The 15,628-nt window shown below is 43.0% G+C and overlaps 1 protein-coding gene across 1 annotated transcript; it reads left to right on the top strand.

Moving 5' to 3' along the window:
• Positions 1-5,282: 5,282 nt before the first annotated feature.
• cbx2 (chromobox homolog 2 (Drosophila Pc class)) lies at positions 5,283-15,318 on the top strand. Its single transcript, XM_079521714.1, has 7 exons — positions 5,283-5,394; positions 5,493-5,536; positions 9,142-9,207; positions 10,505-10,574; positions 10,913-11,134; positions 11,508-11,732; positions 12,152-15,318. The coding sequence occupies exons 1-7, from the start codon at positions 5,323-5,325 to the stop codon at positions 13,115-13,117; spliced, it is 1,665 nt and encodes a 554-aa protein (XP_079377840.1). The 5' UTR covers positions 5,283-5,322; the 3' UTR covers positions 13,118-15,318.
• Positions 15,319-15,628: the final 310 nt, after the last annotated feature.

A 15,628-nucleotide genomic window follows, 5' to 3' on the forward strand; every position in this document is an offset into this window, starting at 1 on the left:
TGTTTATTTTTCTTTTCACTTATATGTTATATCCCTTTGTGTTTCCTTATAATGTACTGTAAATTATGCTGTGTACGCCCGCCGCCTGGCCCAAGGGAGAATAGCTGCCAAAATAATATAGCCAGTGGGAATCTGAATAAAGACAACATTAAACAAGGTTGAGGCAGAATTAATGTCTCATTGACTTTGAGTTTTCCGCTGCGCAGCATTTATGAGTGCACGTGCTTTTCATTTACTTTGTGCTTTGGGCTTATACACTGTTCTGAATATTTACTTGGAGTATTTACATTATGCAATATATTCACTCTACCAAATTGTGATTACTATACTTTTTTTTTAAACCACCCTATAAACTTCATTGACTTATTTTTCCCGCCAGGCCGCCACCATCACTATTTTATAATGGTGGCAGGCCCTAGCTTATGTGTACATGACTTGAATTTGATCTGTGACTTTTCTGCATACCACTCTCATACACTGTGTTCTCTCGACTCCACCGAACAGCAGCTGTGTTTTAATATTTGTATTGGTTTTTTTAAAATGTCACATACAGTTACTTACTTTACAAAAGACAGCAGCTGATAACTGCATGTAGTCTCACCATGGAAACATTATTGTACCGATCAATTCATCGCAATAGATGGTTGATTGATATGGTTGATGTGGTTGGATACTCAACATGACACTATTCATTCTCCGAATAACACCTAAAGCCAAATACAAAAAACAAGTCGAGTGTCTTCTGTACACTACACAGTTCTTCCTTACTAGTTAACATTGTTTTCAAATATGATGCTTTGTATGGTCCCCTAACTCTGTTATCAACCTTTCAGTAATATTTTAAAAAGATGCATCTTGGTTACTATTAGTGATAGGATTATTAAGGCCAGGCAATTTTGCCATCTCTCACATCTATTAATAATTAAGATATGTTTCAATGTCGGGTGGATAAAAGGTAATGGCCCGGTTTCCCAAAGGACACATAATAAATATACATAAATATAATAAATAATATATATATATATTATTATTATTTTTTAAGAGTAAAGATAGTCTACTGTCAGCTGTAACTGGCTGTCGATGGTGACGTAATTACGATATGTTTCAATATGGGTTGGGTAACAGGTAACATGTATGTTTGTAACCCACATTGAAACATATCTTAATTACGTCACCATCAACATCCAGTATACCTACCACATGGCATATATGTCCAGCTGACCACAATACTTGCGCGCTCTGCTTTACTTGTGCAAGTAGGCTAATAATAAAGGTTGAGAAACACTGGTTTAGATCAGCTATTTTCATAACTATGTGGATAGCCTACGTACCCCTGGAAGGGGTTCCTCAGCTCAGGCAGCTATACCCCACTTTGAGAACCACTGCATTAGAATTTAGAATACATTTGGCTCTCTGAATCTGATTAAAGTGCGTGCGTGCGTGCGTGTGTGTGTGTGTGTGTGGGCGTGCGTGCGTGCGTGTCGGTTCATGTGGTGGAGTCCGTTGGGGGGCTCGAACAAAACGGCAGGCAGGGGAAGAAAGACGGCAGTCGTGAAGGGACACGCATGGCAGAGCGTGTCCCGCCTCCTCTCGGAGTGTGCGTGTGTGTTGTGTGTGTGTGTAGCCGCTGCCACACTATGAAAAGAGCTGCGCACGTTCTCGGCTGCAAGCAGCTTAAAGCTTGAGTTTTTAGACAGCTGGTGGATGGAAATTAAGCTCCACCTCCGCTGAATTCTTGCGCGACGGCCAGATTCCCGGAAACGCTCTCCTCCGCTCAAGTCTTCCGCGGAGGTGGAGCTTCTTTTCCATCCACCAGCTGTCTAAAAACTCAAGCTTTAAGCTGCGCGCAGCTTGAGAAGTGCGCAGCTTAAGAAAGTTTTGCGCTCAGGTGTGGAGACGGTGTCTGTGTGTGTGTGTGTGTGGTGTGGGGGGGGGGGGGGGTGCACTGTTGCCAAGTCTGCTTATTATAAGGAGTGTAGTTGTTTATTTGAATTTGCTTCAGTTTAATACATTTTCAAACCCTTTTCAACCCTATGTTTTATGGTAAATGGTGCATTTATATAGCGCCTTTATCCAAGGCGCTTTACAGAGATAATTGTGCATTACATTCACACACACATTCACACACCGATGCCGGAGGAAACCATGCAAGGCAGCCTGGACCTGCACACATCAGGAGAAATTAGCAGGGTTCAGATTGGAACTAGGAACCTTTCCATCCGGTCACTCTCTACCCCTGAGCCACTGCACTCCTGTTTATGTTTAACCCTATTACATTAATTGGCTGTTTAGAAATCAATATTGAAATAATTGTGGATTATTAGGCTATTATTAATATTATTATACATATATTATTATGATTATGATTGTTATGGGTCAAGCCTAAAGCTAAAGGATTTTTTGGCAGTTTTGGCATCATTTTATTTTTGAGTGGTGTAAACCACTCCTACAACTGGCTTTTGTGTGCAGAAAAAAATGAGCATGGTTGCTATGTTCAAAATAATTTCTGACGTAATTAAATCACACCCGGGTGAACTGGATGACCGTAGCAACCGTGGTCATTTTCTCTGCACAGAAAAAGCCAGTTGTGAAATCACATCCGGGTGTGATTTCATTACGTCAGATCAGAGCTGATCAGGCTACATAATACCTTACCTTATTTCATTACGTCAGACATTACGTCAGACCACAGCTGATCATGCTATATAAAACCTTACACCACTCAGTTCACACGGGTGTGATTTTTTTTACTATATTCAGCAATATGGTAGAGAGCCGTGAGGATCCTTCAGGACCTGAAGCTCACTCTGATTCATCAAAAGACATCTGACCTTTATATGTATCGATGAAAAATGTGTTGCTATCCACTTTTCAGCCTTTTTTGGCCACGTTGCAGAAATTGGATTTCCATACATGCCAATGGAGTCTGACTCTATTTTCGGGGACTATATCGTTGACAGACAACCCCTTCAGCCAATCAGCCTAACAAAAAAAACTGATGGGCGAGCACTAGCGCTTTGAAATGGGGTTCAGATCAACATATCCGCCTGGGTGACAGCAGACTGCTGGGCAAGCGCTTGCACTTTGGCATGAGGGGTCAGATCAACATAATTATGGAATTAATTCTGTACTGGCCATATATGGAGCGAGTCTTGATTACACAGGGTTTGATGAGGTAAGATCAACATATGGAATGTCAGAACAGGTCATCTCCATATATGGAGAGTTAAGGGTGCCAGCGGGGGCAGTGTCTTTGATGAGGGCCCAGGTAGGGCCGGGACTTAATTTTCGGGCCTGTTGAGAACTCTAGTTTTTGCCGGCTGCCGAGCGCGGTTGCACTAATAACTTTGGGTTAGGCCCGTCTAGAGTTTAAATGGACAGGTATAAGTCAAAAGGGAGACATTGAAGAGGAAGGATGGATGGGGAAGGATCAACATATGGAATGTCAGAACAGGTCAGCTCCATATGTAGGGCCCAATCCCAATCCACTCCCTTGCTGACTCAATGAGCCCTCACTGATTTAGCTGCGTGTTCATGTGAAGTCTGCGAGGGCTTGAGGGATGTCCCATTTGAAATCGGTAAGTCAGTGAGGGCTCAGCCCCGCCCCTTCATGTGCCCCTTGCCAAAGTCAGCATCGATGCTGACTTTTGCTGACTTTGGCAAAGAAATTACCCACAGTTCATAGCGTTACCAGGGGAATGAGGGGGATCCTCCGAACGTCAATCAAGTATGCAAATTAGTTATGTATCGCGGTTAGAATGTCAACAAACACAATAGTGCTTTCTCACTGTTCTCAAAGAGACGGAATGGAAAGATAGGCTATTTAATAACAATAATAATAATAAGGGAAACATGATGAGAAATGACTAATGAGCAAAGTAAAATAATATGGAAATGCAATTTATAATGAATATTATTATATATGAATATTACAACCCCTATCACACAGGAAAGTGTATTTATGAAACTAATAATAAAACGATAAGCTTAAATACTAAAATAGACATGATATACATGTATAAATAGGCCAAGCATGTAGGTAGGCACTGGCTGTGAATAAGGACAGTTTTTATAAAGTGATGCAAAGTGTCATGAATGGCGGACTCATCTTCAAAGTGCTGTCCCGTTTCTTTCACAACAATTTGGAGCCCTTGCAGCCTCTCACCCTCAAGCACTTACAGCTGACGTCACTAAAGTCAATGAGGGTTCAGGGCTCAGGGCTTGAGGGAGGCAATTGGGATTGGGCCTTAAGGCGAGGAGGGGATCTTCAATGGGTTCCGTCGTTCTTCCGGGTTCTTGGAAACGCCTCCAGCCACTGCGTTTAGTTTTACTGAGGTTAGGTTTAGGTATAGTTTACTGAGGTTAAGGTTAGGGTTAGGGTTAGGTATAGTTTTACTGAGGTTAAGGTTAGGGTTAGGTTTAGGTGTAGGCTGTCAATCACAGCGACTGGCCAGTCACAGCGCACCCTCTACGTCACTCTGTACTCAACCCGCTGAAAGAACCATGCTCGCGTCAGTGGTAGTGGTAGAGTTGCTGGCCAATATTGATGACATCAGGGATCTTCATAGGCCTATAGAGCATCGCAGTCCCGCCCCCTACCAGGGCCCAGGAAATGATTTGATGATAATTTTCCTCATAGACATTTCAAAAAGTATTTATTTAAAGACCTTTTAAGCCTCGTACAAAGCCAACTCGAGTTGTGACAAATCATGACAACAAACACAATTTTTCGGGCTGAACAAATTATTAGAAAGAAGAAGAAAACGGCAGGTTACAACACTTTTGTTGTTGTTTTTCTTCTTTGTAATTATTTGTTTGGTCCGAAATATTGTGTTTGTTGTCATGATTTGTCACAACTCGAGTTGGCTTTGTATGACGCTTGTCACGCTTATTTAAATAAATAGTTTTTGAAATGTCTACGGGAAAAATGCATTGGGAATTGTTTCCTGGGCCTGGCGTCGCCATGAAAGGGGGCAGGACTGCGACGCTCTATATAGGCTTAATATTGATGACATAACGTGATGTCACGAGGCATGACCATATAAGGGTTCATAGTAAATGTGACCTGTGGCCGTCCCAATTATTATTATTATTATTATTATTATTATTATTATATTGTTATTATTTTCTGTAGCATTCCTGAGGCAATAATTTGATGTGTTATCAGTCAGTAGGGGACTCTAGGCCTAGTGCTTTTAACAGAAAAAAAACGAAAACGAAAAAGCCCAACATCGCTTATAATAACATGCGGACATGGCAACACCGATTTGTGCAAAGTTGTGCTGTGTTACAGCACACACACAGCCAGGCAGCCAGTCAGAAATGGAGGAACTGAGCGCCGTTGGAGAGCAGGTTTTTGATGCCGAGTGCATCTTAAACAAACGACTGAGAAAGGTTAGGATCGCCTCGCAGGCAGCACAGACAGTCCACGTTTACTGTTCATGTTTTTTTAAATAACGTTATGAAGTTGTTTTCCCCCCTCTCCTCTCCAGGGAAAGTTGGAGTATCTGGTGAAGTGGAGGGGCTGGTCTTCTAAGTAAGTACAAACCAACCCTCCTCCAGACAATGAAAACAACAACAACGTGTCGCTTGTTGCTTCTTCTCTGCTCGCTCGGAGCCATCAAACTCCCTCACAACGTTTACAAACAGCGATCAGACCTTTAGAACATCGTCTTTATTAAACGCATGTTGATTTTAGGGTCGATGGGCTATTTGTTTCTATTGTAATTTTGTACGTTTATAAATTGTTTTCTTTTGTTTTGTTTCGTTGCCTTTTTGTTTTTTTTGGAAGTTCCCAAGGCAAACCGTTCCATAAACTCCTGGGTTTTTACGCCACTATTCCACCGATGATTTTTTTTAAACGTCCAATTGTATTATTACTAATTTTTGTTGTATTTTTTTTAACTTTATGTAAGCTACATCATGTGATTCACAGAGTTGTATGGGGGGAAAGGGAAGTTTACAAATAAACTAAAGGCAGTTAAGTTTATTTGTACTCTTCCAGTGACTTTATATAGTGGATTTCAGAATAGCTTTGTGTTACTTACCCACAGTATTCTGTTCCTTCAGTCAAATAGCGGGATTAGCTGCCTTTAGTTGATTTGTAAACTTCCCAGTCTTTGATTTATAGTGGATTGAATGGCTTTGCGTTATTTTCCCACACTGTTAGTAGTATTCCTATAGTGATTAGGTCTTGTATAATGCATTTTACCTTCACTCTCGGTCAGATAATAATACATTTAGGCAGCAGCTTGCCTTAGGACTGGCCCAGCTGCCTGTGTGCTGTGCATGTGTGTGCGTGCGCGCCCTTCACGTTTTTTTTGTCACTTGCCCTCTATTCACTCTGCATTGTCCCCATAATCCTGCCATCAATACAGGTTATCGCCTGCCAACCGTGTGTGTGTGTGTGTGTGTGTGTGTGTGTGTGTGTGTGTGTGTGTGTGTGTGTGTGTGTGTGTGTGTGTGTGTGTGTGTGTGTGTGTGTGTGTGTGTGTGTGTGTGTGTGTGTGTGTGTGTGTGTGTGTGTGTGTGTGTGTGTGTGTGTGTGTGTGTGTGTGTGTGTGTGTGTGTGTGTGTGTGTGTGTGTGTGTGTGTGTGTGTGTGTGTGTGTGTGTGTGTGTGTGTGTGTGTGTGTGTGTGTGTGTGTGTGTGTGGATCAGAGTAGCCTGTTCAACCAACAAATGAGGAGACAGATTTCCAGTTGTGTTACTAGCCTAACCTTGTATGTCCAAAATCATTCCTTTTTTGTTATTGGTTAAAAAAAGAAGGGAGCGGTTAGCTCAACCGTCCGGGCACCTAGGCTGTGGGTTCGACTCCCGATCCCGACGGCCTTTGCTGTGTTTCTTCCTCCCCATTTCCGAACAAAAATACCGAAATACGAACAAACTAAACGTCGTTATGGAGGTTTCTACCCGACAGTGACAATATTTTTCAAACGAGACTAAAGACCCGTGACCACTCCAGTAGGAATGAACTAGGCCAATATAAAATGGGAAAGGATATGAGGTGATTATAGAACTTTACGATCCTAAAATGTATGCTCAAGGCCTACCTGTCAAAGTCGTTCCCCAATCCATTCTGGGCGGGAACCCTTTTTGGTGTTCTAACCCTTCTGGACGGGAACCCCTCTTGGGGTTCTGTACAGTATGTACAGTATTCAAAAAATATATATTTTTGTCATGCTGCTATATAAATATTTGAAGTTTTTCTGAAAACTTAGGTCAGATTTAGAAGGCATTTTTAGAACCGGCCTCAGTCCAAAATGGGTTAAAATTGCAGTTGTTTCTTTTCCCACAAATGGCCTTCTTGGTCCAGTGGCCTTCTGAGAGCTTTTAGCTCAGCTGTCTGGAATATTTAGCCACAATGTGCTTACTAGGGTCATTGTATAGTAGTCTGCTCTGCAGCTATCAATTATGTTTTGTTTGATCAAGAAGCAGATTTAAAAAAACGACAACATTGTGCTTGGGTTCTATTTGCTTGTAGATGGTCTGTTTTAATAATTGTAGATGTTATAGATGTTAGTTTTAATAATTGTACTATCAGTACTGCCTAAACCACAACTAAAATCGCTACAGTAAAAGTAAATATATTTATCACAATGAATAGTTTTTCTCGTTTCCCTTAACCTGATGCCATCCTAATGTCGATTTTGTTAGCAGCTCTGCAGATCTTGAAAACCTAACTGTGGCCCTTTTCAGATCCTACCATATGAAAGAAAAACAGGCCATGTAAACAATCTAGTGTCGTAAACCCATTCCAGAGCAATTACGCGCAGTAATTACGCGCAGGAACGGGAGCACCGTACTTGGCGCTTTCAACTACTTTTTTTCCTTTTTTTCTAGGGCCAGGGTCAGAGATCAAGCAGACCTTTGGAATGTCAACAATGTGTTTCAGATGTTTAGGATGGGTTTGGGAACTTTGGGTACATTACAAAACAGCCCTGAGGGATTTAGTGGCAGTGCATGGCACGCTAGAGGTGCCACGCACGTGCGAATGAAGACCATACTGGCAGATATCGTCGCTGACGGTTGGAAACCTATATCCAAAACTATAAAAACATAAAATAAAATAAAAAAAGCTGATCATGCAAGCTCAAAACGCGTTATGCTACTTTTGTTTGACACTGGAGTATGATGAAGAAGGACATACAAAAAAATTATGTTTAAAATATGGAGATATGGTATGTCATCATCATTTTTCGACCTCGGTCGAGATCATAGATTTCACAATGGTATGTAGGCCCCCGTCCTCTTGGTTAACCTCAATTAAAAATAGCCAATCTACAAGCTCGATGGCTTTTTTTTAACAAAGAGATCTCATGTAGAAGGAAAAAATCACACCCATGTGAACTGAGCGGTGCAGGCTGCTCAACCTGCTGGCTAGCTGCCAGCGGTATTGCAGCTGTTCGTACTCCAGACAGACAGACAGTGTTTAGGCACCGCTCAAAAAAAGTAGTGGACCAAGTGTAGACTGGACGCTGTTCAATGAAATAAAGCACTTGTGAAACAGTCCGTTTCCTATGGCAGTTTGAGTATGTCTCAAACATGTTCATGTCAAGGACCTCCAAGACGATCCGTATTGTGCAGTGGAATTAACCACCTTTTAGAAAATACATTTGTGCAAAGGGGGAAAAAGGAGACTGTTATTGTTAAATTGGATTTAGTACAGCATTCTACATCTGTCTACATCTTCCCTGGTGGAGATAGTGATCTGAATAAAATGAATAATATAAATTAAACTGCTCATTTGGGAGGGGAATCGGGACCCCTGGAACACCATCAAGGACCTCTGTTATTTTTGGATGAAAAAGGTTATGTTGTTGCTGTGCTTTTATCATCTAAATCTAGCTGGAAATACTGGGCTAAACGCAATACAATACCACAAGCACGGACAATGTCGTTTTACCTCGTAGCACAGGTAAAAAGACATTTTCCGTGCTTGTGGTATTGTATTGCGTTTAGCCCAGTATTTCCAGCTAGATTTAGACGATTAAAGCACATTTTTTCGCTATTGTTTCGGCTACGTTTGATCTTATGTGTATGCCTGTGATGTATTATTTGTCATTCAAATTATTTGCTTGTTAGGGATAATGAAAGCCGGTGAAATGGAAATAACTTGTGCCTCTTCTAATACGTATTCCAGACACAACAGCTGGGAGCCACAAGAAAACATCCTTGACCCAAGATTGCTGGCTGCTTTCAACAAGAAGTGAGTCTCTGTTGTTATTCACCACTGAATGAGCCAAAGGATACATCCTGAAGCTGTCATGAAGATGTAATCTGAACAACGTTTTTCCATCTTGTCATGCACAGCAGGTGCATGTGACTTGCTGCTCACAGCAGCGTTTTGCCCATCATTAGGCTATGTTCACATTGGCATCAGATTGGTTATATCAATTCTGAACAGCAAAAGAAACACATTGTGGCTGTCGGGCAGAAACCTCTTATCTCCATATTCAAATCTTTTAGTTTGTTCGTAAATTAACACATTCAGTTTATTTTATTTATAGTACAAAATCACCCCAAGGGGTCTCTGTGCACTTCACAGCATTAATACATCAAACTAATAATGACACAAAACATAGCAATAAAAAAACATAGTAAAACATATGGATCATACAGATTAACCCATTTAGGCCTGACGTCGAAATTAAAAAAAAATATCTTCTAAATGATGACAATTTTCTGAAAAACCTCATGTTTCTGTATCAGTGGTGCTCAATATTTCACTTCAAGGACCCCAAAAATGATATGTAATTGGCCACCGACACCCATCTGAAAATATATTGTTCCAGGGACCTCTCAGAAGCAAAGATTTGAGTTAAAATGTTCGCTTCTGAAAGAATATATATTCAAAGATTTGAGCCACATTTTCAAGAGTTTTCAAAAATAGCAGACCTACAAGCTCGTAGCGTGGCACTCGGTGCCGCGCTATGAGCTTGTAGATCTGCTATTTTTCAATAGCTAAAGTATAACATAATACTTGAAACACCAAAAGGGGTTCCCGCACAGAAGGAGTTACAACTAGGCGGAACCGTAGTGCATAGAAAAAAGATGTGTTTTTAGCCTCGACTTAAAAACCGGCCGAGACAATATGGGTTATACTGAATGAGATTTTGAACCAGATCCCTAGGTGGTTTGAGGCGATTCAAGTGTGATTTCTGAAGCTGTTTGTCAGTCTGGACACTTGGACACCAAAGCCTGATTTAAAGTTTGTGTCACTCACAGAAAATCGACAAGCTCAACAGCGTGTCACACTGTGACCCGTTGTGTGCATGTGCATTTTCTTCTTTTTAGATTTTTTTCATTTCTCAACCGTTTCGGACGCGGGGCGGCTCGCCAGAACCGGACCGCCCCCCTGTTGGTGGTGTCTGATCACTTGCAAATTACATTGTGGACAGTCAGTCCTAAAGATCAGATGTGAGAAATGAATATGATTTGTCTGCTGTCTGAAGATGCATTACGAATGTCTTCCTCAACTCAGCATCTTTTCTGCATCTTTACAGGCAGCAAGAGAAGGAGATTCTCATGCGCAAGAAAGGGAAAAGACCAAGGGGTCGACCACGGAAAGTCGTTGTAAGTGAAATTCTAAAGGAAATATCTTTTAAGTGTTGGATCACCAGTTCTCAGCATGGGGAACCCCAAGCTAAATGATTGGTAGTTGGGGAAACAAATGGACTCAATATGGGTCTGTAACTTCTGAGCGTGTACAAATGGAACCAAATGGTCCCGTGCTCACAGTTCCATTTGGTTCCATTTGTTGCTCCGAGTTAAATGAACACAGATTTTACAGTGTAAAAAAAAAAATATTCAGGGGGTCCTTGAAATGTAAGTGGTTGCGGTGACCAGTGACTTATACTATCTTTATTTCTAAATTCATGATGACGGCGTTTATTAAACATTCCCTCTTTTAGGAAGACGTGACGGAACCTTCAAAGTCGAGCAGCTCTTCGTCAGGCTCGTCTTCATCGTCATCGGATTCGTCATCGTCTTCGTGTTCCTCCTCCACCTCGTCTTCCTCCTCGGATGACGACGACGAAGATGAGCAGCACGTCAAACAGGCGGGTCCGGCCGCCCGAGCACGAGAGCTCCACCCCGTCCCGCAGAAGAAGGCCCAGATCGTCGTGGCCAAACAGGTACAGGGCATGTGAACTTGTTGTGAGCTTTATGGTTTAAATCAGTGGTTCCCAAACCTTTTTAGCTCGAGACCCAAAAGGGAGATTAGACGTTTGACTAGTAAAATAGCAGATCTACGAGCTTGTACGGCTATTCTCACTACTTCTTAATTATTATTGTTATATATTTATGTAATGTCTTAGATTATTATTTTTTTCTTCTTTTTAATAAAAAATATCTTTTGAAATATGTATATTGTTGTAATGTAGGAAAAGAACATGGGAGTTTTACGCACTGTTTGGTGCTTTCGTTTTGAATCCATTACTTCCTCAAATTGCTGAACCTTCGTTTAAATATTACTTCCATTTAACGCTTGTACCCCTAAACAAACAGGAGCCCCCGAAGAAGCGCGGGCGCAAGCCGCTGTCCCCGGAGCTGAAGGCCTTCCAGCAGGGCAAGACGGGCCCTCGCAGGGTCCTCAAGGCAGTCGCCAAGGTGTCCACGGCGGACCTCCGCGGAGCCATCAAGAAGCCTGTTCACCCAGCCAGCTTCACCTTCATGGGCTTACACCGGGGGTCTGCGGGCGGCCCGGGGGGCAGGAGCCCCTCCGTCACCCAGGTGCTTATACCGTTTTTGAAATGAGTCACAACTGCATTTGGTTGTACACTTGGTTGGTTGTATACACTACGCCAAATCTCTTAAATAGCCAATCTACAAGCTGAGTAGATTGTAAAAGAATTGCCCCCACAACCAAGGCATGGATGCGTGTGTAATGACGACTAATAACAGATTAATGCAAATAGAAAATCACTTTTGACCACAACACGATATGCTTATGGGCTCCACTCTATGCTGTGGGGGCTGCTGTGGAAACTGGACGACAGGGGCAATTCTGCAAATGGCCATTCATTTGGGATCAATATAAATAGGAAAATGTTTTATTTTAGTCTGGACTTGTTAAAACTATTATTATTATGTAATCTAGTTTTTCATTATTTTAGTTTTTGTTCACCACAATAACCTTGTCTGTCATCCAGGGTCCTGCTCTCAGAAACTCTGCGAGCGCGGCGGGAACAGGGCGCTCGGCTCCGCCGGCCTCCCCCTCCCAGAACAAGTCCAACCAGGGCCGGAACGCCTCGGACACCAAGCTGTCCGTCTCTGCGGCGAGTGGCGGCGGGACCGTTCTCGACTTGAAAGCGGTGCCCAGTAAATCCAAAGGGGTCGCAGCGTTGAACCTCAACACCACTAAACACACACAGGGAGCCACTCGGCACACACTGAGCTCTCCCAACGGACACAAGAAACAGGAGGCAGCCGCCGCGTCGACGCCACTACAGCGGTTGGCCAACAACAAAGCTTCAGCCTCGTTTCCCGCGCAGAACGGCCCCAAAAGCCAGGCATCCTCTGGCGTTCAGCCACTCAACCTTCAGAGCGTGACCAGATCGGCGCCGGGCAACGGCGTTCCCGGAAATGGCGCCGTGTCTCCTTCCCTGAGAAGTGGCGTCAATCCAGCTCGCAAGACTGCAGTCGGCACGGGCCAGAAGCATAACCTCGTTCCGGGTCACGGAGGACAGCAGCCCAGAAAAGGCCAGCCCGGAGCCGACAGCAAGGGCAAAGACGTGACTGAAACGGGCGTCGGCAGCGGAGACCGGCTGACCAGGGCCCAAGGGAGGTTTGACAAGGGCGGAGTACAAAACTCTTCCTCTGCGGAGATTATCCCGGCCAAGCGGGAGAGGTCGGCCTCCAAAGACGGCAAGCAGGGCAGAGTGAACGAGATGAGCGCAGGCGAGGAGGAGAGCAGCTCGGACTCAGACCAGGACGCGTCCTACCCGGGCGGCGGTCAGCAGGACCTATCCATCTCCGTGCAGACCAGCCAGGACTGGAAGCCCACGCGCAGTCTGATCGAACACGTGTTCGTCACCGACGTGACAGCCAACCTGGTCACTGTCACCGTCAAGGAGTCCCCCACCAGTGTCGGCTTCTTCAGCATCCGCAACTATTGAACGCATGCATGCAACAACACTCACCCACTCACAACTTCCAAAACGAGGACTTTTTTTTCCCATGAATTACAGGGTGGCATCAGATCGGCTATAGTGAGGGAATTCGAGTTTGTTTGTGCGAGAGGAACGGGAATGCAGTCGGCTGAAACCATGTAGGACGAGGGAGTGAAACCATTCCTTAGTATAAATGTGAAATTTGAAGATGGGGGGGGGGGGGTTGTGTATCAGATGTAAAGTACAGACTGTCTGCTATTTATTGTTATGTATTAGTTTACTAAAAAAATGGCAGTTCCAGTCATCTTGTGTGATAGATTCAACAATGGCAGACATTTCTGCCGGACTGCAATGGCAACGGTAGTATAGGACATTGATGTGACCCATGTAAACATTATCTTTTTTAGCTGCGACCCATGTCTTTCCTTTCCTTGCGTAAGAGACCAAATCCACCGCTCAGCCAAAAGGCATAGGGGGTGATGTTGCGCTTATAATCTTCAGGCAGTATACTACTCGTTGGCCAGTACGTGTCTTATTCCACACAAGGTTCTAAAATGTCTCAATGAGACCATTGCTGATAGTGTAAAATCTTTGTATTAACCCATTAAGACCGGGGAAGGTCTTAATGGGTTAAAATGAATTCAGGATCGCAGCTTTAATATACTATGTTTTGTGTTCAGGTTTATTTCCGATAGGTCAGTGTAGAAAGACGGAACAAAGGGCTGACAACATGAGGGCCAGGTCCGAACCCAAGTCCCCTGTGTTGCATCCAGGAATACATGGTCTGTGCCACTAGGCACCTAGTCTAGATGGATCAGAAGTCTAAACCTCAATGACTGCGGCTAAAACTAGGCGGAAATAAACAATTTAAGAAATGACTAAGATTTTATTGATAATATAGCATTAATATAAAATATTGTGTAAAAAAAAAACCATTGTATTTTATTTTTTCTTTAGGCCCTTGAAATGAGTTGTCATTGTGATACTGATAACTATGAACTTAAAGTATACAACACAATTGACTTACAATAAACATGCTCTACTAATGCACCTGGCCCACCAACCCATCTGACCACAAGTTTTGAGATGTTCACGTGGACCCTGATCCAGAAAAGGTTGAGAACCTCTGTTCCAGCCTACACGTTGAATTTAGATTTCCCCGGATCGCATCAGTCAGGCGGAGATCTCCAATGGCCTGGCCCTGGCTACAGTGAGCCTACAATACAATTTAGCGGACGCTCTTAAAAACAGAGCGACTTACAGCCAGCAAGTTGCTTACCAGCCAGGCAACCTCTAGCCACCGTATCCCTGCTGGTGAAAGGAATCTTGGTGAGGTGAACGGGTCATAACTGCAGCAGTTGCATGAAAGAGGCTTGTAGAAGATGTGAGTTCTTCTCTGGATGAGATTTGCCTCTGTGCCTATGTATAGCTGAAACGGGTTGTACTTTTGTTTTTGTCCTTCAAAATTATTCTTTTGAATCAATGACTGGTAGTACTTTTGCCTCGTTTGCATATTTTCTTTATTATATTTTCTATTTCTAAATCTCAAAAGTCTATGCTGATGGGCTTAATGTTACTCTTCCTACAATGTATTGAGCTTAATTTATATGCCAAAAAAAAACACGGATCTACAAGCTAATAACGAGAACTAACAGCCACCAACAACTAAAGGGGAAAGATTTCAATGATTTACAATGTAATTACACTATTTTCCAGCATAATCTCATCTCTGAATCTTGTGGATATAATTTCCTAGTCTCCCGACATGTTGGGTTCTTATCTAGCATTGTCAGCTTGTAGATCTGTTCTTTTTAATGTAGGCTTTTGTGATCTGTTGTTAGTGCTTTATTCCTTCTAGAGTGATGTTTTACAGATTGTTTGTGTGGCACGTTCCACAAAGCAAGCCTATGGACTTGCAGGCTTCTAGGAATGTCCTCTGTCGTAAAAGCTAGGCTTCAACAAGAGCAGTTGTAGCTGGCTTTCATGGCAAGCTGATTTTTCGGTTAGCTCTTACCAAGTTGGTGGTTCTCATCTCATATCGATAGCTAATATAAGTGCAGGCATTTCAGTTACTTTTGTTGTAGTACCTACCGAGTGAAGTTTCCTTTTGATATATGTTATGTTATAAATTAGCTACCTCTCTATTTGTATTCACACATGCTGTACATTTTATATTTGTTTTATGTTAAAAGAACAACAACCTTTGCCTTGAGCTTTTTATTTTCCCAGGGTAGGTATGTTGAGCACACATGCTCTTTTTCAGCAATGCCCTGCACAATCACACATGAATGAAAACCTGGGAACTGCCCGGCACAACCACAGCCTTACTAACATACGGTTGGCCACTGAATAAGCATCTCCACTGGAGCATTTGGGGCTGTCAGGGCCTTGCTCAAGGGCACTTGAAGTGGTGTTCAGGGAGTAAGTGAAGTTCAATCAGTTCCCCACCCAGATTTATTCCTGCCGGTCTGGGGGATCAAACCAGGGAACCTTTTGGCCACAAGCGTGCTTCTCTAA

This window comes from Electrona antarctica (genome assembly GCF_951216825.1).
Source record: "Electrona antarctica genome assembly, chromosome: 14".
NCBI lineage: Eukaryota > Metazoa > Chordata > Actinopteri > Myctophiformes > Myctophidae > Electrona > Electrona antarctica.